At 44.1% G+C, this 26883-nt stretch overlaps 1 protein-coding gene across 2 annotated transcripts in view; it reads right to left on the reverse strand.

Annotated features, from left to right (window-relative positions):
- AHCYL1 (adenosylhomocysteinase like 1) overlaps positions 1-26883 on the reverse strand; it is a 72380-nt gene that overhangs the window by 35360 nt on the left and 10137 nt on the right. For both annotated transcript variants that reach the window (XM_054980164.1, XM_054980166.1), the window contains exon 2: positions 2373-2484. In XM_054980164.1, coding sequence (XP_054836139.1) covers positions 2373-2484 — 112 coding nt within the window. The remainder of the gene's footprint in view (positions 1-2372; positions 2485-26883) is intronic.

Here is a 26883-nt window from a genome sequence, read left to right on the forward strand (position 1 = left end):
CGAACCAGTGTTCAGAAGAAGCCTGGTTCAGTGTGTTTGGCCACGGTTCAGGAAGCCAGTCAGGCGCCATCAATCAATTCCCCTAGAAACGGAGCCGGGGGAATGCCTGAACTCTGTCTGCGCTCTTTCTGTTGCCCTGGAAACCCGAATCGAAGCCCAGCTTACCTTGATCGGCAGGTCTTCCTTCCAAGCATGGAGCTGCAAAGTGATTACAAGTTGGGAGAAGACACTTGGGGGAGGGAGGGGACATTCTGTAGCCACAGGCACTCCAATCTCATCCCTGCAAACCCTGATAGGCAGCTTTGATGGCCAAACACAGACCTCCTGCGTTGCTCTATGGGACCTCAGCTTATAAAAAGCACTGCACTCCTAGGCTGGCTTCCACTTTCAGCGAGCAGTGGAATGTGAGAGCTGTTGCTTGCTACTTGCTAGCCTTTGGAGAGAGACAGAGAGTATAATTGAGCTTGGATTTTTGTGGGAGTTTCCTGGGGGCCTCGGATTGGAGGGGGTATAACTCCAAGATCCCTAATGCAATCTTGACCAAACTTGGGTGCTGGCTGCAGGAGAGCCTGCTACACACTCCCTGTGAATATGGGCTCTCTAAGTGCAACGGGGGCCATTCTGAGCACCACGAACCGCGAACCAGTTTGGCAACGGGAAATGTCAGTTGAGGTTTGCGACTTCTGGATCGTCATTGGCACCAAACCACGGATTCGTTAAATTTTTTTGGTTCGTGCCCATGTCTAGTCTGCAACTCTCCCTCAAGTACAAGGTGTACTTTCATTTATGCTTTTAAATTCCATAAATATTCCAAATAGTATATAATTCCAAAAATTTAGATGCGTTTTATTTTGTTAAATCAATCAAAGAAGTTAGGTTTCATAGGAAAGTATCACATGTATTTCCATTCCCCCCCAAATTTCCATTGTTTTCTGCCCCCCAACAAACTCCCTCCCCCTCACAGTTTCAAAATTTCCAGCAATTTTACATCCCTGTTCAGACTGAAAACAGCTGCCTCTAAAGAGACTGGAAAATAAATAAGCTGTGAGCCTACCCTGAGGTGCAGACCTTGTACCATGGATGAACATAAAGGGTCCATATTCTCAAACAACCCCCCCCCTCCTTCTCCACAGCGTCTACTCTCTCATTCCAGCACCTGGGCCATTGCCAGGAGGAGAGCAAACTGGCTACATAGAGGAGAGGCTAAAACAATCACTACCACCCAGAAAAAGAGCAACTGGCCACAGTGGGGCAGTGATGGTTTTCCTCCGTTTCTCCATGGTCAGGGCACTCTGCTCTGGGCACCCTGGAAATCTCTCACTCTCACCTGAGTAGCTGTGGCCTCATGCTGAGAAGAGAGAACAAGAAGTCAAAGGGAAGTAGCGGGTACACAGGTTTCTTGCAAAGAGAGGTTTCACAATACTGCTGGCTGGCTCAGAGCAGGCTTCTGTAGTAGGAAACCTAAGCATCCTTTTTACTTCCCTTGCTGCCTTCTCACTCTCTGTGACGCAAGGCAGAATAACTCTAGCCATCTTACTCTCATATGAGCTGTGAGCCTTGTGCCAGGGACAGAAAAAGACAATCATGTGGAAAGTAAAGGGAACACAGGCTTCCCACTGCAGGATCCTGCTTACAGCACTGGCTTGGAGCTTCCCTTTGGAACACGCACGGCCTTACCCAAACCAACTCCTGCAGTGGGAAGAGGTTTGAATTCCCTTTACTTCCAATCTCTGTCTTCTTGCCCTCTTCTCTTCATTCCAGGTATACAAAGTCTGCCTCATCAATGCTGGGAAAGACAAACCTATATGCTCAGAGGTATTTTGGTAAAAAGATTATTTTGAGTGTGCATATATGGCAGGGTGACAAACAGGGCATGAGTACTCATGTGGCTCTTTTGGTTGGTGTAATTTCTAATGTGGCTCTCAAAAAGTTATGGAGTGAGTACTACTGATTCACAGGAAAAGTGGACACTCATTGCCTTGAAGTATAAAAAGCCAATCTAATGTATTTTAAAACAAAAAAGCAAACTATATTCTTTGACTGAGCTTTGTAGTTGTGGCAATGTACGCTTTCAGAGTTGTTTGTATTGCTGGGGTCTATTTGGTTGAATACCAGATAAAAATAATGAACTTTAAAAGCAGATGATGCCTACTGAATACCAACTGCACAGATTCTGGATCACAGACTGAAATGTGCAGTATTTCCCCACCTTGATAGCCTGCTGCCAAGTTAGTCACTGCCTTTCATCATATCAAGAAATGTGAGCAACCCAAACCAGCCCTATGAATACTACTGGTGCTATGACACTTTCAGCTGCTGAAAAGTGATAAAACAAATCAAATGGGAAATACAAGAAAATAGGAGATACCTACCAGAGCTATAGCTGTCAGTGGAAGACTGTGAAATGGAACGAGATAAGGACCTGCGACCAGTCTTGGTTGGGAACTTGGTGAATTCTTGCATATCATCTGCAAACTGGATTTGCTAAAGAATAATAATAAATACACAAATGTTTTATCATTTATCAATAGTCTCATTTTTCCAGAGATATCAGAACACAAATGAACTTTACAAAGTAGGATTTGTGCTTGCCAAAAATCAGACGCAATGTTTCATCTCAGTTCCTCAGTGCACTTGTGTTATCAGGTGCATATGGATGCAACACCAAAATTCATTTCTCCTCCTCATAAAGTATCAACATAACCCCCATCAGAAGGAACTCCTAAGAACAGTTAATAGCACTTAACAGACCAAAAATATGGAATATGTTCTACACAGCCAAATCATATGGTAATAATGATATTTCTGCTAAAGCCAATCAATCATGCATGGTGGCTAGGTAAAGAGAATAATGGCATGACAAGAACTAAGCTATGACCTCCACAACAGCAACGTTCAACACCTGGTACTTTGCGGGAGATGCATTTATAGTCTAATTTAATAAGTTACATATTCTTGGCTAACCAATAGTTTTAACATAATTACATATGAAACAAAATACATTAAGAGAGCCACTGTGGTATAGTAGCTAGAGTGATGGACTAGAATCTGGGTGACCCAGGTTTGATTCCCCACTCTGCCATGGAAGCTTGATGGATGACCTTGGGCTAGTCACACACTCTCACAGTCTACCTTACCTCATAATGTTGTGGGGAGGGGGGAAGAGAGGAGAATGATGTAAGCCACTGTAGGTCCCCATTGGGAAGAAAGCCAGGGTATTAATTAATATAAAATTAATACTCATTTTATGTAATGTGTAAACATCAAAATGAATTTTCATTATTTTGAATGGAGTATCTGATTTAGTATGAATAGTCTATTCTGTGGCTAATATTTAATATGAAAAATTTACTAGGAGAAAGATCTGTAGAACCTAAAGCAATTATTTCGTTCTTGGGACAAACCTCTGTCAAATCATTTTTTCTACTGTGTTCAAGTCTCACCAACAATGTTCAACCATGGTACCAGTTCAAAACTACCATCATTGTCAAAGCTATTATGCATACTATATAATTTGTCTAGTGTCACAATTAAATTGACAAACCTGATATAGTCTACATAAGTATCCATATATTAATTGGATTGTGATATGACTGCCTGGTTAGGACATCAAATGGCATCCAGTTAGGCACTATAGCTCAGAGTTGAGAACATGGGTGTCAGGTATATGGAGCACATGCAATACTGACAGGTATAGATGGCAGAGGACAGAACATAATCTGAAATTGTTCACACTTTCTCAAATGCTTCCAAGACTTTTAAAAAACCCAAACAATTCACCAGGGAACACCTTCTTTCCAGAAGCAAGCAGCTGAACAGAAGAAAACAAAGTACTATAGTTAACTGTTTCAACTAACAAATCTCATGTGCTGCTTGCAAGGCTGTGCAGGCAGCATAATAGCAAGAGAACTTCTGAGAATTAGAGCTGGAAAACAGAACCCTTGATTTTTAAACAAGTTTGTCTCTTATATTTTCATTTACTTAGACACTGGTGGTGGTGGAGAGTGCACTCAAGTCAATGTTGACTTACGGCGACCCCTGGTGGAGTTTTCATGGCAAGAGACTAACAGAGGTGGTTTGCAACCCTGATCTTCGTTGGAGGTCTTCCATCCAATTACTAACCAAGGCCAACCCTGTTTAGCTTCTGAGATCTGAGGAGATTAGGCTCACTTGGCCTATCCAGGCCAGGGTTACTTAGACATTAAGCCTTTGTAATGATGCTTTCCAAAGTTATAACATTTGCCATGGTGTAGCATAGTGGAAAGAGTGTTAAACTGGGATATGGGAGAATCAGGTTCAAATCCCCACTTACCATGAAACTCACATCTTAACCTACCTCACAGGGCTGCTATGAGGACAAAGGGAAGGAAGGGACAGAATCTGAGTTCCTTTGATAAAGGGCAGCATAAAATGTTCTAATAAATAACTATACAAGATCCTATTTCTGTGAACTTTTTTATAGAACCAAGGATAAACACGAACAATATATTGTTAATATTATCTATTATTGTATCCTAATTCAAAAGATGGAGGGGAATCTATTCACCTAGAAGCTTTCTGATTAAATGTCCAACCTCACGATTTTCTCTTGGGTCTTAGAAGAGAAATAAATGAAGTTTGATCAAAGTAATCGTATCAACTGTGCCAAATGTTCTTAAATTCTGTAAGAAAAACACATGATTCACTATGCCTTTAGGCAAAATAGTTCTGAATAAGAAAGCTGTTCCTTGGGATGAAGTCCTTTCTCTATTAACTTGCTTGCACTTCCACTGTAATGTTCTTTGCTTCACACTGGTCTAACTCTTGTTTAATGAATGCCTAGTATAGATTTCTGTAACTTCTACTGATAAGATCAACCAGTAAGAACTGAGTTCAAAAGTGTTATTCATCTTATACCAATTTATTATACTTAGCTGGAGAATTAATAGGGACTCTGCACTGCATTCAGATCTTATCAATGACATCTAATAAGTCAAACCTTAACTGAAGAACTCCCAAGGGGAGTCCATCTTGAGCAATCATTTATCTTTGACACAGACTGTTATTTATGTATTACCTTATAAGCATGGGTTGAAACCCATGAATCCTTCCCATTAACAGTGGTGCTTTTCTCGAGCACAGGAAGCCTTCCTCAATACAAAAGGCTCTTTTGCTGGTGTAAGAACCCGCTGCACCAGGGGAAGTTTCCTTGCACTGAGGGAAAGCATTGCCTTTCATTGAATAGATCCAGATCTTACCCCATTAAATTCTCAAAGTGATATACAAAACCAATTAGTAAATTTGTCTCAATAAACAAACCACTGTTTATAAAAAATACAGATAATAGCAACAATGAATCAAAATAATCTCTTATTGTCAAGTCCAATAGAATCCATTCTGCTTATGAAGCTGCCTTATTCAGTATCAGACCACTGGTCAATCAAGGTCAGTACAGTCTACTCAGACTGGCAGCAGTTCTCCAAGATGTCAGGTAGACCTCTTTCACATCACTTGATCCTTTTAGCTGGAGATGTCGGGGGCTGAATCTGAGACTTTCTGCAGGTCAGGCAGATGCCCTACCATTGAGTCATGCCGCCCCCTGCAGTGTTCCACAATGCTGCTCCTCCACAGGATTGAAAAAAAATCAACCAAAAATTAGTTTTAAAATTGGAGCCCACTTTTATTTAAATATCTTTAAAATAGACCTTTGGAGACTTACTGAGAAGGGTCCTTCTCCTCTGAGGAGAACACCTCAAGATGTCCTCCACCTCAGAGGGAGAAATGTAAGTGTTTTTAAAAATAATACGCCTTTAAATAAAGTCTACCTAATACTATAACCAACATGTTAAAGTCTACACATAGCCTTTTAGATGTGAATCCATGAATTTCTATGGAACATATTGAACTAAAACTTACTTTCCTATGTATCATAATCATAAGGGACAGTATCTGACAACTGATGTCAAACTCTATAAACACGATTCAACAAGTCATTCTGGCCCAATAACTACTAGTCCTACCGTCTTAAGGGATCTGAGCATTACTTAAGTAAATGATGTGCCTTGCTTATGTACAATGAATGCCAAACTGAAACCCGTTAATTTCATAATCACTTACTCTGTCTGTTAGCAAATATTTATTTAGTGCAAAAGGCATGTGGAGTATATGTTCAAGGTTTTAGATTTTACAAATCAAATAATTACATGATATAATAGATTTAAACAATCTAAGAAGCCTCCTTTAAAGATCTTAATTGTTATTTAAATCACAGATTTAAAACAGTCCTGAGCAAAATAAAAGACACCCTGTTTCCTCATCACATCTTTGGAGCTCCAAAGAGCTTTCTTCTCACTGGGCCAAGAACAGCTAGTCACCCTTTGGTATGGCTAAATAAAACAAAACTCCAGTAGCATGTAAAAACTAACATTTCAATATGAGCTTTTGTGAGTCACAGCTCACTTCCTCAGATATGTCACAAAAGCTCATTGAAATAAATGTTCTAAGTATTATATTTCTAATAAATTCTAATTTCTTCTGATAAATTTCTTTAAGGAGCCACTGGACTTTTATTTTGCTGCAACAGACAAACACAGGTAGTCCTTTGCTATCATTTGTAGTATGGCTGACTTGTGGATTCTTTTCCCAGACTGACTGAATGAGGAGGGCTAATGAGTAGAGATGGGCACGAACCGGGGGAAAACCGAACCATGTGGTTCGTGGTTTATCAAATTTCACGAACCACGAACTTTCACGAATCTGCCCCTGGTTCGCGAACCGGTTTGTTTGGTTCGTGAAAACAGCTCATCTAGGTCAGAAAAACCACCACTTCCGAGTTAGCAGAAGTTCACTTCTGGGTCAGCAGAAGGTCTGCAGGAAGTCCATCCCCTGTTGCCTAGGAAACTGATTGATTGGCACCCGGCTGTCTGCAGTGACGAACCAAAAAATGAACCAAACAAACCAGCCTAAAAGTTCGTGGTGTTTTGTCAGAAATGGGATCTAACAAACTGTGGTTCATGAACCAGGAACCGGCCTGGTTCGTGCTTAATTTTGGTTCGTATTTCAGTTCGTGCCCATCTCTACTAATGAGCCCCCCACCAGAGGTCTCTGAAGTGATGTGGCCCTCAGAAATTTAGACAGCACGTGGACAACATGCTATAGAAGTATCTTATATACTAACAGCCAAGAGGCCCGGATCTGTGGATACTTAAATCCAGAGACTGAAGTCATGAATGGACAAGACAGATATCCCTACACACCTGAAATATGCCCCAGCTTTGCAGAAAAATCTAAAAATTGGCTTGTTTTTTTTTTTAAAAAAACCCAAATGATAAAAGGGGTGCCTATAGCTTTAACCACATGCCTTCAGTGGCTGTTGCTAAACCACTGTAGTGGTTGCCTCAGCTGTATTTAGGCCTTGGTTTCTGTAAGTAAAAAGCAGGGGGAGGGAGCAGGGTCCTTTCCAGGGCTGTTTTGGCCTCTGAGAGAGGACTCCTTGAGGCCAGGTCCAGAAGCAACCACTGGGCAACTTGATACCACCCAACTTGCATGATTCACTAAGGCTTGGCTGTTTGATACTGCTGAACAGCAGCTTCCCATGGAAGACAATGGGTTTCACCATACGAGACAAAACACACTCGAATTACATGGGTAATTCAAATGTATTTTGTAATTTGAGTGTGTGATTCAGGTGTAATTCAAGTGTATTTTGTCTCATGTGGTTTGACCCAATGTGGTGTAGTGGTTAGAGTTTCAGAGTAGGATCTGGGAAACCCAAGTTCAAATCACTACTCTGCTGTGGTAGCTCACTGGGTGACTTTGATCCAGTCGCACACTCTCAGCCTAACTTACCTCTGAGTGTTATTGTGAGGATAATTATGGAGGCAAGGAGAATGATGTGAGCTGTTTATGTGTAAACATATAAATGAAGTAAATTAATAAATACAAATGAAATATACATGAAAATGGGGTCAGATAAAAGGTAAGTCATTTAATAGGTTTGAAGCAGAGAAAGATTTAGGGAAAGGTGAGCATATGGATGCTGCTGGGAGGGAAAGAGGAAATAGTACGGGGAAGGTAGAGTTGCCAGGTCCCTTAACCCTCCTGGCAGGAGGAGGGGGAAATGGGCACTTAACTGGAAAATGTTCTCCATATTTGGGCCCCTGTGAAGTGCGGTAGCATGCCCACTGGCAGGTGCAATGTTATAGCACTTGGAAGGACTGTGCCTGCTGCATGCTGACTGGGAAGTTTTTTTTGCCTCCCAAGCCCATTTCCTAGGCTTGCCCCCCCCCACACACACACTGGCCAGGTGAGTGGTGGTGGGTGGCAGAGGCTGGTGGGAGGCAGAAGTAGGTGGCTGATCTCCCATATGGAAAAAATGAAGTACCCCCCCCAACAAGTCTTTGTAGCTTCCCCACCACACAACTGGGCCCATTTCAGCCAGCACCATGCAACTGGGCAATAAGGGGAAAGCTGCTGAAGAGGGAGGGGTAAAGTGAAGATGGGGGGGGCAGAAAATGATAGGTGGGAAGGACAGAAGAAAGCAGGAAAAGGAAGAAAGGTTCTGGGGGCAGGAGAGGAAAGAGGACATGGTGAGAGAGGGGAAATGAGATGCCACCCGCAAGTCCTTGTGGGTCCCCACTTCTTAGCCTCTATTAGGCTTCTGGTACATCATAAGGAAACACAAGTATTCATTCTTCTGAAGACAGAGCTTCAGAGGCCTCCAACATTTTAAATACTGCACTGTCAAGTCCCATTAACTGCAGATCTGTAGGAAAGTATTTAACATACTAGTGATAAACAACAACTTGCTTACATCTTTAAAATCCAAGCAATCACAACCGTGAAGACTTTTTTTATCCAAAAAAGGATATATTAGAAAGTTAAAAGAGGCAAGGAAGGACATGAATGCATAGCTTAAGAAATACTTCAGCAAAGACTGAAGGCAGCTGAAGCAAAAAGCTGCAAAAGCAGCTGAGGCAAAAAGATTAGAGACAGAAACAATTAACTGGAGCACTACTGCATGAATAGGGGGATTCGGCATCCCTACAGGAGATGGTGCAAAGGTTCCAAAGCTGCTACACTACAGTGCTATGCAGGCACATAGCTGCTAAATAGATAGCAGTTGCTAGTGTGACACACTCCTATAAGGATATCAGATCCCTCTTCCCATTCAGTGGTGCTGTACGGCAGTAGCTATTAATTTTTCAGTGACCAGTGCATGAGCAACGCCTCATTAGGGATCAGCAAGTGGAAGCCCAGAGGCCAATACAGCTCCTCAAAGCATAGCTTTGCGGCAAAGGGGTTGTGGGTAGAGAAAATGATAGTGTGGCAATGGGACTTGTTTACAATCTACTCTGAGGCCGGGAAGCAGCTTGACCTTTCAACTTCCATTGCTTTCTCAGAGAAGCCCTTGAATAAAAAAACCAGAACTTGTCAGGGGCCTATCTTTCAGAGTCACCTTTTTATCCAAAGATGCTCTGCTCAGGACCACCTTTGTCATATCAAAATTGACTGTACTGACTCACACTGGGTAATCTGCCTTGAGTCTCAGTGAGAAAGGTGGACTATCAATGAGGTAAATAAATACAAATATTCAGACCTTACTAGTACCAGTGAGCAGGAATATTTTAGCTGATATGTTAATGACCACACTCTGAAAAAGCTTTAAGCAGACTAAAAACACACACTCACACACACTCAGAAACATCAACTGCTATCAAAGAACTGTTAAGGTATTAAGGCTTGAACATGGGCTACTTCATCTAAAGTTGTTATCACAGAAAAAAATGACTCTCTTTCATTCATAGGATTACCACAAGTCGGAAGTGACTTGATGGCATATAACACAAACACACAATCCCCAGGCTGTTGTTCTTTATAGCAGATGTACACTAGGGACAGCAAGCAGCAGCCAGAGCCTTTCCAACTTAAGACTCTTCAGCTATGAAATTGCTATGTTTTGAGGGAAGATGCTATTTTTCAGCTTCATACCTGAGCTGAAATGGGAAAAGTTGTAAGGATTACATGGAACAGACACAAAATACTTTGAATATTTCAAAGTGCTATATAGATGACTAAAGTTATACTGTCTAGCGACATCTTGAAGATATGATGCATCTGAAAAAGAGGGCTCTAGACTGCAAAAGCTCATGCTGGAATAATATTCCGTTGAGTCATCAAGGTGCCACTAGACTCCCATTTATTTTAACTACAACAGACTAACATGGCTACTCCTCTGGAACGATATAAATGGCTAAGTATCGTGACTTGGCTGCTCAACTGGATTACTTTGCCTTCATATTGAAATAATATACTGCAGTTACTTACTGGACTTGTTAAAGAGACCTAGTTCACTTACATCATTTCAGCTGAGACAGACAATAACTACTTGAGACAACCTAAAAGTTGATAATAAATTACTAATAATGACTGGTGCAGATTTTATGGGTTATTGCTGATTTTAAGTATAGGGGAATGTCAACATTTGCTCCAAATCAAGTTTTCAACTGGAGGATAAGAGGAAACCTTCAGCTACAGAAATGTTTGTACAGTTTGGAATAGCATAGATGTGTCCTCTGAACCAAAGCAAAGAAGCTCTGAGCACTGAGAATGCACAAAGAGGAAGTATAAAATGGGGGGCAAGGTAAAACTATTCAATTGTTGACATGAAGTTGACATGAAGGAACAAAGACTTAGTGTATGTAGAAGCCCTACAAGGCATGCATAGATTGTCCAACCATTCAAATTTGTCTCAACCATGATAAAACAAATTTATAAAAGCAGAAACCAGGCAATCACTGTAACTTTATAATCAGACAAGAAATTTAAAAATCCAGGATGACTACCACATGACAAACCTGCATAGCACACATTGTAACATATACAGTAAGAGATCAGTAATCCAAGCTACAATCTATCATACTGGCATTAAAATAGAAGTTGATGGCCACAAATCAACACAATTTGTGTATTTTGTATATTTCTGCATTATGTTCTTATATAATGAACCTTAAGCATACCTTTTCTCAGAAGTCCAGATTAGCAGAAGATTCCCATTTCCCCCAAGAAACACCTTTTTTATCTAGTGATAAGATTTTTATGCCGCAAACTGACCAGTGCTCCATTTCATCCACCAGCATTTACCCAGAATACAAGGAGGAACAAAGCAAGTTGTATGTGAATCTGGCATTTAAGCTCTAAAAAGGACAATTTGGATCTAGGAAACTGCTTGCTAATGAAATCAACTGCTGAATTTACCATCATAATCCCTGCACCAGCTTTAAAGGAGCTCATCTGAACTCTGCAGCTTAGTGAAATCTGTTCTGTCTAAAAATATTATCAAACATTGCAAGCGGCTTACTAATGAAATGAATTACTCCAGCATTAAATCAATTGCAAACTTAGTGAGCAATCAAAAAGGTGTTTGATAGAGGGCTGGAATACTATCCTAGAATCAAGACAGGATGCATCTGCAACCTCAGCATTGACCTCCACATAATACCATATCCTCCTTGTTCATGGGCTAGAATCTCGAACTAGCATTGGAGGGAAAAGCCCTTCTAAAATCTCTCAGACGCCAATACAGACTGCTGCAGAGCATGTCCTGCACACAGCTCTGTGGGATGCAGACCTCCATGCCCTTGTTTTTGGAACAGCAGAGCCAGCTTGCCACATTCAGGGCCCGGTAATTTGGATTCACCCAGAAAACAGCTTCTTTTTCACTGCAGAGCGACACTCTATATTTCCAAAGCCAAAAAAAATCTTTATAATGTCATCTTTTTATTGGAACGCAACCTTGTTTCACTGCTGGAAGTAGTTTTCTCAACTGGGTGGAACACAATGTTTAGAAGGAAAGAAAATATTTTTTATCTCAGTACTCCAATACAAAGTATGGAAAATATTTTTTAGTTCTTGCCTAGACATTTAATCAATCTCAAAAGCAACAAGGTTTCAGAGTTAAACCAAATTATCAAACGTACCATTCCAGATTTCAATTAGTATCTACTAAAATTACTGAAGTGGATCTCTTTTTGCATCTGAATATACATTTATCATGTGTTTAAAGGGCCTCTAATGTGATTCAGTTGAAGGACAGAAATCCCATTTCCAATACTTCATATATGAATATGGTTCTTAAAAACAAGGCTTCATGAAATTATAATAAGATGCCATGTGCATCCCAAGTTTCCAAAACAATGCACTCCACAAACATTACCGATTTAAGCCAAAAATCTAACTATACAAAACCAGAAACCCAAACTAAACCTTATTGTCTCCAAGGTTATACTGTTCCAAAGAAAATAGCATACCTTTTACTGGATTAAATCTCAGGTTCTCAGTGTTCTACAGGCCTATTCCTGAGGCTATTTATACTGACATTAAATACTTAACCACTATTTAGGTCTCTTTCTAGAAAATGAACAAATCATTAATGCACGGCAAAATGCTACAAACAGAACGCCACATTTTGCTATAGTGATTCTAACTGGGGACTATATCAAACTATGGGGCACATTCTATTTTAGAAGGGAGATCAATCTTTGCCATTTAATAAGCATATGAACAGCATATGTAATGACAGTGGTTCCCTCAGTGGAAGATATGTGCTCTGCATGCAGAAGGTCCCAGATTCACTCCCTGGCATCTTCAGTTAAAAGAATCAGATAGTAAGTGATGGGGAAGACCTCTGCCAAAGAAAACAATATTATCTTTGATAGATCAATAGATTCAGTGTAAGAAGCTTCCTGAGCATTCTTCTGACAACTGTTGGAACCAACATCTTTAATTTAAGGTTTATGCTCATTGAAATTTGCCCTGAAAGCTAAGCTGCATTTAGAACAATCAAGTTACAGCCCTCCTGGGTTTTGGTTACTGCATACAAAGCCGTTCATTGTCATGGCCCCTCATATCTATAGGTCTGCTTCTCTTCCTGTGTTCTACCATGGCAGCTTCACTCATCTGAACAGAGTGTTCTGCAAATGACCAATTATCAACTTTATGGAATGGCCTGTCTGAAGAGGTCAGGAATGCTTCCACTCTCTTGTCTTTCCACAAACTATGCAAAACTGAACCATCTAGGAGGGCTTTTATACAGGTAAGTGGACTGTGTTATAAGGAAATGGTTCAGTAAACGGATGCTTTAGTAAAGGGATAGGAACTGTAGACTATACTACTCCATACCCTGTTGCTGCGAGTATGCTTCTACGGTATAGTTTCCTCATTAACATGTTATGTTAAATTGCTTATGTTTAGGATTGTTTCAGCTCTGCATCAGATTTCTGCTGGTTTTCAAATTTTTGCAACCCATACCCTATTGTGTTGTTTATTCATACCCTATTGTACTGTTTATTGAATGTCCCAGCCATTGAATACATTGACTTTCACTGTTTAATCCACCTTTAGTCTCAATGAAAAAGGCAAACTATAAATAACATACATACATAAATGTAGCCTAGGTTTTGCCAGGTGATTTCCATGACAGTTCCCTCAACACCAGACTACTATCGTCCTGATCAAATCAGATGCTTTAAGTTTAGAATCTAGTGCACAGACCCATAGTTGTAGCAGCGATGAAATCCCAAGCCACAGTGGATGAGAGTGCATGTGCCAGGACAGATGAAGTCTTCCCAGCAAAATAACCCTGTACGTCCAAATAGCAAATCCAATACCATCCTCAATGGTTCAGCTAAAAAGTATGTTAGGTAGAGAGGTTGGCACTATGCTGGCAGAATCCCTAGTCTGTTCCAAACACTAGGTATGTACACTCCAAGTGGGACAATGACAAAAAGAGAAGGATGGAATTCTGATGGAAAAACAGGGTTTCTCACCTGTAACTGTTGATCGTCGAGTCTCTTCTGTGCAGACACACATTGGGACTGCGCAGGCGCAGGCCAGCCGCGGAGAAGATTCTTTTAGCTTCTAGAAATGTGACGGGGACGTTCGGGCCCACCGCGCATGCGCGCCGGTGTTCCCGCCAATTTCGAAGTACAAGTACCCGAACGTCCCCGGCATTCCCTCAGTTCACCTGAGCCGCCTGAGAAACAATGGAGAAACCAAGCACTCACAGCGGGGCAGGTGGGAGGGAATGTGTGTCTGCACAGAAGAGACTCGACGATCAACAGTTACAGGTGAGAAACCCTGTTTATCGTCGTCGTCCTTCTGTGCAGCCCCACATTGGGAGAATAGCTAGCATCTCACCAATGGGGGCGGGTGTGAGTGTCTATGTGAACAGAGAGTGCAGAACAGCCGTGCCAACAGCGGATTCACGGCGTGCATTCACGTCTATGGAATAATGTTTAATGAAAGTGTCAGTGGTAGACCACGTTGCAGCTTGGCAGACGTCTTGGAGTGGCACTCCTCGCAGGAAGGCAGCAGAGGCAGCTTGTGCTCGAGTAGAATGAGCAGTAATCGACAACGGGCACCCAACTCCAGCTTGCTGATAACAAAGTTTAATTGCAGACACAATCCAGCGAGAAATGGACTGGGCAGAAGCTGGCGAGCCCTTGCGAGGGCCAGAGTAACATAAAAACAAGGCAGGAGACTTCCTGAAACACTTGGTGCGATGTAAATAAAAGAATAAAGCACGTTTCACATCCAATGTGTGTAGAGTACGTTCCTCTGGGGAAGAGGGTGTAGGAAAAAAGGAAGGAAGGACCACCTTTTGACGCAGGTGAAATTTTGAAACCACCTTGGGCAGGAACTGCATACTAGTGTGGAGCATGACCGTACCGGGGAAAAATTGCAGGAAGGGGGGGTCACACCTCAGAGCAGACAACTCCCCAACCCGCCTGGAGGAAGTGACTGCAACCAAAAAGGCCACCTTCTGTGTGAGCAGAGGCAAGGGACAGGTAGACAGGGGCTCAAAAGGGGAGAGCATCAGACGGGAGAGCACCAGGGTCAGGCTCCACTGAGGAATAGGATGGGCCCTAGGAGGAAAGGACTTTAGTAGGCCCTTCAGGAACTGTTTGGACAGCCAATGTGCAAACACAGTCCTCCCATCAATCTGCTCATGGAAGGCAGAGATAGCAGCCATGTGCACCTTAACACTGGAGAACGCCAGGCCCTGGGAGCACAGGTCCAGGAGGTACTCCAGAATGACAGGCAGCGGGCAAGTGAAAGGGGAAACCCCTTTGGGGGCTAACCACCTAGAGAAACGTGACCACTTCCTCTGGTAGGACAACCTGGTAGACGGCTTCCTGGCATTCAGAATCACATTAAGCACCCTAGTAGAGAGGCCTAGTCTGGGGCGCAGAGGAGCCAGGCAGTCAGATTTAGCACTGCCACATCGTGATGCCACACTCCGTCCCTGAGTAGCAGGTCTGGGGCGTGTGGCAGCGGGAGACACCGCCCCTGTGACAGGGAAAGTAAAAGGGGGAACCAATCCTGGCGAGGCCACCGAGGGGCAATCAGGATACAATGGGTTCGGAAGGCCCTGATCCTGGAGAGGACCTTGTGAAGGAGCGGGAAGGGCGGGAAGGCATAAAAGAGCCCGGGAGACCAGGGTATCTGGAAGGCATCCCCCAGTGAACGATGGCCAATCCCGGCCCGGGAGCAAAACAGCGGGGCTTGTCTGTTGTGGGCTGTGGCAAAGAGGTCGACCAAAGGCGTGCCCCATGTGCGGAAAACCTTGTGGAGATAAACCGTGTTGAGGGACCACTCGTGCTGGGGCAAAAACACCCTGCTCAGCGTGTCTGCTGCTGTGTTGTTCTCCCCCGCAATATGAATGGCCCTGGGCAGGACGTTGTTGGCAATGGCCCAAGTCCAGAGTGTAGTCGCCTCCTTGCAGAGCTTGAGCGAGACCGTTCCTCCCTGCTTGTTGAGATAGTAACAGGCCGTGGTATTGTCCGATAGGACCTGCACCCGCTTGTTCCGAATGACATCTGCAAAAGAAGCAAGGGAGTAACAGATCGCTCTAAGCTCTAACAGGTTAATGTGCATGCTCATTTCAAGGGAGGACCAAACACCTTGAGCAGACAGGTGCCCACAACGCCCTCCCCAGCCTAGATTGGAAGCGTCCGTAAAGACGGTGACCTCCGGCAGGAAGGGACCAAAAGGACAACCCTTGGACAAATTCTCAGGGTCAGTCCACCACACCAATGTCCGCTGTATCACCCTCGGGACGGAAAACCCACGGTGTTGACTCATAGTGAGGGGGTTGAAAACCCGAACAAACCAATTTTGTAGAGGCCTCATGCGCAGGCGTGCAAAACACACCACCCCTGTGGAGGAGGCCATAAGGCCTAACAACGTTTGAATCAGGAGGGCAGTTTGGAACCGGTTATGCACGAAGTGGCGGGCCAGGGAGGACAGCCTGCTCAAGCGGTCCGGGGGTAGATAAGCCCGGCCCAGCAGAGAGTCAAAGTGGACCCCAATGAATCTAATGCTCGTACCAGGGGACAGGACCGACTTCCCCAAATTGACCACTAGCCCCAGACCGTCTAGGACGGACAAGGTGAGGGCGATAGAGGCCCGGAGGGAGTCAGAGGAGGGACCCACCAGGAGCCAATCATCCAAATAGGGATAAACAAAACAGCCACTAGACCGTAGATGTGCCACCACGGTGGCCATACATTTAGTGAACACCCTGGGCGCCGAGGCCAGGCCAAAGGGCAAGGCCGTGTACTCATAGACAGCGCCTCCACAGGTAAAACGGAGATATTTCCTGTGGCCCTCAAAGATGGAAATGTGGAAGTAGGCGTCTTTGAGATCCAAAATGGCCATCCAGACGCCTGACTCTAAGAGTTCCAACACCCGCGACAGGGTAAGCATCCTAAACTTCTCCACCTTCAAGTAGGTATTAAGGGCCCGAAGGTCCAAAATGGGACGAGACCCCCCATCTTTCTTATCCACAAGAAAGTATCTTGAGTAAAACCCCCAAGGGGAAGTAGAGACATTGACCACCCGGACAGCACCTTTGGCAACCAACTCCAAAACATTATTTTGTAACACAACATTACAACAAGAAGCACAACGGGGTGGGTGCGAAAGAGGGGGTGCAGTGGTAAACGACAACTTATAACCACGGGCCACAACAGAGAGGACCCAGGTATCCGTAGTAATGAGTCGCCAACGGGGCAAGAAAGGCCGTAGCCTGTCCAAGAACAGGACATTAACAGCGTCCTTGGAGACCAACTGGGAAGCGTCCTGGTCTAGTCAGAAGACCGTGGGCTTCTGCGCTGAAGTCGAGGGCTTGGGCGAAGGAGGCTGCTGTCGTCCCTTGGACCGGCCGGAGCGTCTCGAAGAGTGGCGCTGCTGGCCAGAGTAGGAACGGTGGCCATAGGATTGACCGGAGGGGAACCGTCCTTGGCGCTGGTGGAACTGCTGGTAGGGGGACTGACAGGACCGGAACCTGCCGTACCGATATCTCGGACCCGTCTGCGGAACCGAAGGCGCAACCCCGAGCGACTTGGCCGTCTGCTGGTTCTTCTTCATAAGAGAAAGGGACTCATCCGTTTTCTCTGAGAAGAGCTGAGGACCTTCAAACGGAAAATCCTCGACCTTGGCCTTCTTCTCGGGGGGCAGGGCAGTAGATCGAAGCCAGGCGTGCCGATGCAAGAGCACTGAGGATGCCATCGCACGCGCCGCGGAGTCGGCAGTGTCCTTGCCAGCCGTCATCTGTTGCTTCGACAAACGGAAAGCCTCAGCCTGGAGAGCCTTGACCAAGTGACGGCGATCGTCGGGGAGGTCAGAGAGGTAGGACGACAGACGCTTCCACAAGAAAAGATTGTAAGAGCCCATTATTACTTGGAAATGGGCGATCCGGAACCCCAGGGAAGCCGAAGAATACACCTTCCGACCAATTCCATCCAGCTTTCTCCCCTCCCGATCCGATGGAGCCGAAGAGGAGCCCCGTCGGAACCGAGCCTGACCCTCCTCGGCCACGATGGAAGAGGGCTTCGGATGGGCAAAGAGGTAAGGGCAATCTTCCTGTTTGAGGCGATAATATTTCTCAACCTTCTTGGCCGTAGGCGGTACAGAAGCAGGGGTCTGCCAGAGTGCCAGGGCATTGTCGACGAGATCCTCGACAGGAGGAAACGCCACCGAGGCAGGAGAGCCCGAATACAACGGCTCCAACAGCTTACTCTTGGGTTTGGAGGTCGTGGAGGCGACGTCGAGCTCCAGTGCTGCGGCCATTCGGACCATCTGCTCTGCAAACACCCTGTAATCGTCATTAGGGGACGATGAGCGGAGCTCCCCCACAGCATCATCAGGGGAAGGGTCAGAGGCCGCGTCCGACGAGTACTCAGACGGAGACGCCAAGCCCTCATCATCCTCGGAGTCGGAGAAAGCTGCTGGGGTCTGCGTCGGAACCGACGGGCGGTCAGCCGGAACCGAGGTAGAAGGCTGGGGTGCCGAAAGATGGCGACGCGGCTGAGTGGCAGGCGGAGCTGGAGGCAGAGTTGAGGGCGCCGGAACCGTGGCCAGGGGCACCGAAGGACCAGGCAGAAAGGGAGCGGACTGCTGAATCCAAGCCACAAAATCCTGCCAGGAGGCCACGTTCCCTAGGCCCGGGACAGGCTGCCAAGGAGGCAGAGCAGCAGGCAACGGAACGGACCGGTGAAACGGCGCTGGAACCGAGAAGACTGGCTGCGATGGAACGGAGACCTCCGCCGGAACCGGAGCACACGGCAGAGAGCGCTCAAACTCCTGGAACGCGTCCGAAAATCCACGGATCGACTCGCAGTCGTCGGGAATCACCGGAGGAGGTGTGTGAGGAGGCGACGGGGTATGGAGGAGACTCCGGACGTCCTCAGGAGGAGGGGCCGGTCCAGGAGAGGAACCAGCCAACGAGGCCGGGGCCGGCGACAGAGCACGGCGCTTGGTCTTTGACTTGGCCTTTGCCTTCTTCGGCGGGGGCTCCGAAGAAGCCTCGGTGGCCACAGGCTTCGAAGAAGGCTTCGAAGAAGCACGTTTCTTCGCCTTTCGACTGGACGGAGCACTCACGGAACCGGAGGCGATCGAACCGTCCGGAGCGGACGCCTCCGTCGGAGCCGAGATGAGCGGTTCCGACGAGTGATGAGGAGCCGGCGAGGGGGCGACAGAGCTGGGCTTGCTCCCGGACGACCCAGAGGCTTTGGGCGGTAGAAGGTTGGCGTCCCAAAGAAAGGCCCGGAGCCTGGCCTTGCGGTCGTTCCGCGCTTTCGGAGTGAAGGCCATGCAAAACTTACAGCGCTCCACGACGTGCCCCTCGCCCAAACAGATGAGGCAGAGGTCATGACCATCAGAGTGGGTCATTTTAGTGCCACACTGTTGGCATTTTTTAAATAAAGCGGAATGGGACATAGTGGAGGCGTTTCCCAGTCAGAAGGAAACGGCAACTCACAGCTAGAAGAAAGTCGGAAGACACAAGCGACAGCTGAAGAACCTTTTCGAACGGCGGCGAAAAAGGAACTGAGGGAATGCCGGGGACGTTCGGGTACTTGTACTTCGAAATTGGCGGGAACACCGGCGCGCATGCGCGGTGGGCCCGAACGTCCCCGTCACATTTCTAGAAGCTAAAAGAATCTTCTCCGCGGCTGGCCTGCGCCTGCGCAGTCCCAATGTGGGGCTGCACAGAAGGACGACGACGATCACAGGAATTCTTCCTTCTGATCACTGAACCTGGGTCACTGAGAACCAAGCTGGACATAAGTGGGATAAGTTCACTCTGCTCATCTCATCGTTAGGTTTTAGTGATGCAAACAGAACCAACCCCCCACAAACAGGAACTGATTTATGCAGCAGTTACTTCATTATGGATGGACCTAGCATTCAGCACCAGTCCTGAAGACGTGATGTTGATATGGTAATCAAAGTAGTAATGTTTGTAAAAAAAAAGGGCCCCCAAAGGGGAATAGCATGTAATTGTCTAAACTCCTTCCCTTATTGAACTGGCCAGTTCCTACCATTAGTTTCCCTGCCCTTTACAGAAGACAGAGATTCAACTCCATCCCCAGATGTGCACAACTTCCTGAGCACAGTGTCCATCAAATTCATACATACAAACTAAAAGCAAGATACAAAGAACAGCAATATGGACTCATCATAAATAACATTCCCCCCACAACCCCTTCCACTTGGTGGAGTTCACATTACAGTCCTCATCAATATGAAACAGTCTCTCCTCCTCACTGAGGAATGCTAATGAGTCTGCTAGCAGCTTTTTACTACCCTGGCTGTCACCACAGGGCCATACACACAGTAATTCAAAACCCAGTATAAGTTATGGATGGAGAACCGGGGAAGGGGGAGTAAGTTCAAGGTCTCCTACCTACCTACCTACCTGTTCCTGGAGATAAGAGCATGGAAGTGAGAGAAAAAATATAACATCCAAGCAGGCCTTCAAATTCTTTCAGAAACAGAGAACTGATGAAAACTGTGTGGGATGTAAATCACTACACAACATAGAACTGATTTTCTTCATACCTGAGATTACTGAACTCATTTCAGCTCATTAAATTGCTTTTGATAGAACAAATGTAACAACATCTGAACTCTGCATGTAGCTTCTTTGACTTATTTGTCCTGCACATATGGTTTTTATCAAATAAATTGGAGAGACCAACCCCTTTGCTTAGAATGAGACTAGAATAAACTAGATCCTGAAGGAGAATAAACATCTATAAAAAGCAGCAAATTGCAACTATTTGCTGAAAAAGCAAGACAATTAAGTCTTATGAATTGGGAGAATAAAACAGCAGTGGCTTTAATGAAGGGAAAAGCTTACCTTAAAAATACCCTTGAGGGAAAAAATACTTTATAAGTAGGAGTGAATTTAAGTTTTTATCCATATAAAATCAGGAGTTAATTATTCTGATTCTGAAACGTTCACATAAGTAACCCAAAAATGTGGCAGAAAGGTGATGTAAAAAACTAAAAACTTGTTAACTTGTGTTTGAGGTCTGTGTCAGAAAGTTACAACCCATTTTTGTAATCTTATTTTTTTATCCTATATAGTCTGAAAAAGCCACATGATTATGGAATGGAATTAGGATTGTTCCAATTTATGTAAAATGTAGATATGATTTTAAATAAATTCAGCAAATGCAAGATCAAATTTGCACCTTCCCACTTCAGCCCAACTTATGTTTGTCTCTGAAGCTTGCAAAGAATGTTGGGCTGATTTTGACTTTCAGACATCTGATGGGAATGCCTTTAAAGGGGAAACAGAATTGTACTAAAGATCTATACTCCAACACTGTGTCCATCAAGTGCTTTTAGAATGTGGTGGGGCCTAGTGGGCTTTTGTCTCACAGGACTTCTGATTGGCTGTGCAGATTTTTTTAAAAGTTGTTTGGCAGCAATCACCACCACCACAGCACAAGCAGTGCAGGGAAATAAAACAAACGTATGAAGCTGAAACAATCTGGTCACGACGAATGGGCCAAATTTAAGTATATGGTGGCATAATATATAAGGGAAAGTTAACTCTAAGTTCCCTTTCCTCAACAATCCTGGGCAGTAGCAGGGTGAGGGGAAGTAAATATAGAGAACTGTCCGTCTATCTGGTAGAGCCTCTTGAAGGGGAGAGGGGACCCTATATGGATTTGGGTCAGGGTTCTCTGCCTGGAAATTGGAGGTTAGACAGGTGGTGTGTTGTGACGACCCGTTACTGCCTGGGAAGCCCCCAGACCTATGAAGGGAGGTTTATGGTACATGGTGGTATGTAAGAGCATCCCTATCAGATGTGCCTTCAGCATATCTGCCATGCTTCCGGTGTATTGTGATGTAGTGGTGTGCTAGAGTGCCTCTGAGTCCGTGTAGAGAGGAACCAGAGGCCTGTTGCTTTATTACTAACTGCTTGTCTTCCAGGCAAGGTGTTTTGGTTACAAGTCCCTGCCAAAGCCTGAGAACCTGACCTTGGACTTAACACAGAGACTGAGCTGAGCTCTTTCCTCCCCCTCCCTTCTTCCCAGGTGATGTGTGCCAAAACTGCTAAAGGCCTCTCCTTCCTACTGGAGGGGTGTGTGTGTGTGGAGACACTGACCTATAATTGATCCTGCTTTACTACCTTTAGGCATTCCAGGCAATTTCCATTGTTACAGCTTCTTGATAGACCGAAGTGATGCAATGAAGTGTTTGAGGAAGTGCCTGGCAAGACCTGACAATCCCAACAGCATCTGCCTGAAATGTTGAAAAGTTTTAAAGCCAGGAGCAAACTAGGAAGGGAAAGTTGCTCTGAAGCAAGCCAAGATGAATGCCCTCTGTGATGCTACGTGTCAGTTCTGCAAGAGTCATTCAGCTCAGCGATGCAAACAGCAGATAGCAGCTGACCAATTGCTCTCTCCTGGAAATAGGCAGCAGTGTGGGAAAAGACAACTGGTGAACTGACACTAGCTATCATTTTCGAATGATCTGGGTCAGGTGGCCCCCAAGGCTCTGGCAGAGTGGTTAGAGCTTGGTTAGGTTTCTTCCTGGCCATGAGAAGTCCTCTTGGGCAGTGGCCCACCAGGAAATTTCCCTATAAGTTAAATGGCCAGGCTGTCCAAATGACAACAAAGGACAGTCTTTGTCTTTTAGCCTCATCTCTTCAGTATGGAGCCTGCATCAGCACCAAGAACTGACCATAGCAAAGGCCTTCTGCCATTTCTCTGAGAAACATCAGGCACAACAGCCAACCTAAGTGCAGCCCTGAATTACTAAGCAGGATAGGTACTTTCTGTTATTGCCCAGTGTGCAATCTGGAAGTCAGACCTGTTCCTAAAAGGAGTTCATTTGTACTGAGAGGTTAGTAATTTTCATATTGCTTCCACAGAAATTAAATACTGCAACATGGCCAAGTATGACTTGTTATTGTCATTCATTGCTTTGTATTTTTTCTAACACAAGGCTTCCATAAATGGAATGGGCAGTTCCCTCAGGAATATCTAGGAAACAAGTAAATGCTGATGTAAGGAGATTTATATGATATTTGCCAATGATCTACAACATGTCTTTGATGCTGATTGTACTAATCTCACATTATGTAATCCGCCTTGAGTCTCAGTGAGAAAGGCGAACTTTAAATTAAATAAATAAATAAAATAAATATACTACACACTGCAATATATGAGAAACATTTCAGATCTAAAGTTACATGCATACTACTTTGGTTACCCAAATAAAAAGGGGCAGTTTCTAAACCTATGAAATAATTTTGTTAAAAATTTCATTTCCCCCTCAAAATAAATGGAGGGGAGAGTATAATGTTCAGATTCAGAAGCTACAGTCAAAAAGTTATCCAGCAAGCAATCACTTCATTTGGTTGACCTGAGAACTACTGCATTTGACTTCCAAAAATTCTTAATGTTAAGTTTTTAGATGAGAAATGGTAGCAATGCAACTGGCAAATTCAAAGTTATTTAGGGAATGTTTATGAAAAGAGTTCAGAGAATTCTGCAACTATCTTATACAGTCACAAACGAAGTATAGCACAATAAAAATTGATTCTGAAACTAGACAGTGCCTTAAACTTGGAAAATCAACTGCTTGATTTGAACCTGCAGACCCAGATTTAAATTCTGACTCTGCTGTGAAGCTCTCCGGTTGTCACTCTGTCTCAGCCTAACTCAGCCTAATTGTTGAAATAATAATAATAACAACTGTGCTTATATACCACTCTTCTAGACAGATTAAGTGCCTCACCCAGAGTGGTGAACAAGTTAATGTTATTAATATCCCCACAATACAGCTGGGGAGCTGGGGCTCAGAGGAGTGGCCTACCCAAGACCACCTACTGAGCTCATGGCAGTAGTGGGATTTGAACCAGTACAGTGCTGATTCACAGCCGAACCACTTAACCATTGTGCTACAGCAGCGCAAATAGAACATAATCAATTCTAGGACTGACATTAGACAACATGAAACATAGATAGTATATAGGGGTACTTAACACCACTACCAACTAAAAGGCCAAGACAATTTAATCTGAATCCCTATGACCACCACTAACAGAAACGATCATTTTCCCAGCATGACTTCCTCCTAGAGTTAGACGTATTTTCTTGTAACCAGCCAATTCCTGTAGCGTTTGTAAGTTCAGAGTCTCTTGAAAGGCAATTGTTTTAATTCACTTATTTTTGGAAACAAGTTGAGTTTAATAAAATATAGATAATCATCAGTTCTGTTATGTATCACCCATTCAAGTGTACTAAATTCCCACAAATCAGACAACAACTGAAGACTTTTAGTCCCTAAATTCAAAATAAAGGCAATTGTCAGATTAGTTTGATAATATTTCCTTTAAGGATACATGCATATCCTACATATCAATGATAATTTTGATAGAACAAAGGGTGGGACTATCCTTACTGTTACTATGGCCCTGTCCCTTACTCATCAGCTGTAGCATACTATGTCTCATACTAATGAGATAATTGTGGTAAGTTGGGACAGGGCAGTTGTGGAGGGGTCTAGCTGTAAGAAGAAAATGTCTTCCCCTAATTCATAACTGTAGCTGCTTGCACCATCCCATACTAGTCTACAAAGCTGTGTAACTCAATGGACAGAATCAAAAAGAGTCCAGTAGCACCTTTAAGACTAACCAATTTTATTTTAGCATAAGCTTTCGAGAATCAAGTTCTCTTCGTCAGATGCCTGATACAGAGGCATCTGTATCAGGCATCTGACGAAGAGAACTTGATTCTCGAAAGCTTATGCTAAAATAAAATTGGTTAGTCTTAAAGGTGCTACTGGACTCTTTTTGATTTTGCTACCACAGACTAACACGGCTAACTTCTCTGCATCAATGGACAGAATGAGCAGCTTCCAGTTTTAAAAAAACTTGCTAATGAAAACTTTTAAAAAGAAGTTTTAAAAGGAAGTAATGTCCTGAAGGAAGAGAAAAAATAAGAAAAATGGATTTTAAGATGAATAAAACATTCTTAAAATAGAGTTTTGCTGTCTTGGGAACAGGTATCCTTGTACTCATTCTTTTAGAGCTACATGATAACAGTGGATTTGCATATGTTAAGTAATGTCACAGGCACTATCTAATCAGTGCCTCTGATATATCTATTATAATTGTACTGCCCACTGGTGATTGCTTTGGCTCTTCTCATATACTACTTTAAGCATTTCAAAAAGCCACAAAACCAGTCTGACAAAACATGGTAAGATAAAAGAATCAATGTATACACCAGGAACAATGATATCCCTGCAATACTACTATTATAAAATCTTATAAGAGTACCAAGTCCAGCAGAGAAGTAACGCGTGAAGGTAGCAAACACAAGTGGAATGGAAGCCTCTTTCTACTTATTGTCAATTATTCCTATGAGAACACAGTTGCAAAGTAAAAAAATAAACAGCACACAAGTGAAACTTGTAGGACCATACTGTTCTCCACTAACCACCAAATCAGAGGGTTAGAATGGAACATTAACCAATTTGTGCTGATGCAACACTGCACATGCCTCTGATTTTGGTTCACTTGAAAACAAAAGCTAAACCACCCAGAGCTTGTTTTGACAAAACCTTGCTCTCACAGCTCCCCACCCCCACCACCAAATCATGACTGGTCCCTCTTATGTCCCTGAAGGACATATATTGCAAAACTATTTATATTTTAATGTGATAATGATCCATGTGCATCAACTGTGGACAAGTGTTATTGGGAAAGGGGAGAATGGCATCAGCCTCACAAGCAGGACTTAAATCTGCTACTTCCTCTTGCAGAACTTCTACTCCAAAGGACAACAATACCAGATATAAGGGCATCTGAAATGAAGACTGCTCTTCCCTATCCTTATAACCTTGACCGACCAAGACTGAAGGGAGGGAATAAGGTATATTGGTAGCAATGCAGTTATGGTGCTGCTGCCTGGTGATTTGTGCTCTGTGTATGGTTACCAGGAGAGTTACCAGATGGTAAAGTAGTAAGTTGCCATGGGAGCAGCGAATTCTGGTGCTTCATTTAGTCTTCGTTCAATACAGTTAAATTGCTGTTGTATTAGGACAGGATACTGACAAGCTGGTTTCAATCTACCTTTCGCACTCTGAGCCAAACTAGCAGAGATGCCTGACATGTGGACGACATGCATCAGTGTCCTGCAAGTTTCCACAGGAAATGTAGCACACTCCCCTTGCTCTCCTAAATGCACTCGGGAGCCGAGCACACTAGCAGCAGCAAGAAGGGGCCAAGCAGACTAGATGAGACGCCTAGAGAAAGAACCTCTGCCAGGGAGAAGGGGGAAACTGATGCGTGTTCTCCACTTGTCAAGCGTCTCTTCTAGTTTGGTACTGAGAGTCAAGGCAGATTCCAAAGTGTAAATCAATGCAATCAACAGCATGAGACATCCAATAAGCAATGCAATGGGATCTGGATTGCAGAAATCTGAAACTAAGCAGAAATTTGAAACCAAGCTGAAACAAAGCATAAGTATTAACGTAAGACGTTAAATGATGCAAAAATGATACGGAAATTACTGTATACTTAGAGCAACAGTATACAGTAATATAGTCAAAAGTCCCTGTCCCTTTACCAAAGCATCTTTCTGAATCATTTTATTACAGGAGACCCCCATTATCTGTGTAAAAAGCCCTCCTGTATGATTAAGTTTTCCACAGTTTGGGCAAAGCCAGGAGAGGGGGAGCCTTCCTGACTTCATCAGGTAGCCATTCCATAAGGTGTGGGTAACAATGGAGAATGCATGTGTATAAGCAGTTGTTGATTTTTCCCATGTACAGGGTGGCACCTCTGGAATGCCCTGCCCAGATGAGTGAAGATGGAGCATGAGGGAGAGGCAGAATTGCAGGTATGAGGGGTCAAGGCTATGAAGGGCTTTGCATATGATGGCCAGTACCTTGAATTTAGCCTGGTACTGGATAGTAATTTTTTTTAAAAGTCAATAAAAACAACTAGGTTTTCACACGGGCAACATGTCCTCCTTCAGCAAATGCTGAGGGGTATGAATCACATGTCCCATCTCCTATCTAGCTCTCTGCTGT

This window comes from Eublepharis macularius, chromosome 5, assembly GCF_028583425.1.
Source record: "Eublepharis macularius isolate TG4126 chromosome 5, MPM_Emac_v1.0, whole genome shotgun sequence".
NCBI classification, from domain to species: domain Eukaryota; kingdom Metazoa; phylum Chordata; class Lepidosauria; order Squamata; family Eublepharidae; genus Eublepharis; species Eublepharis macularius.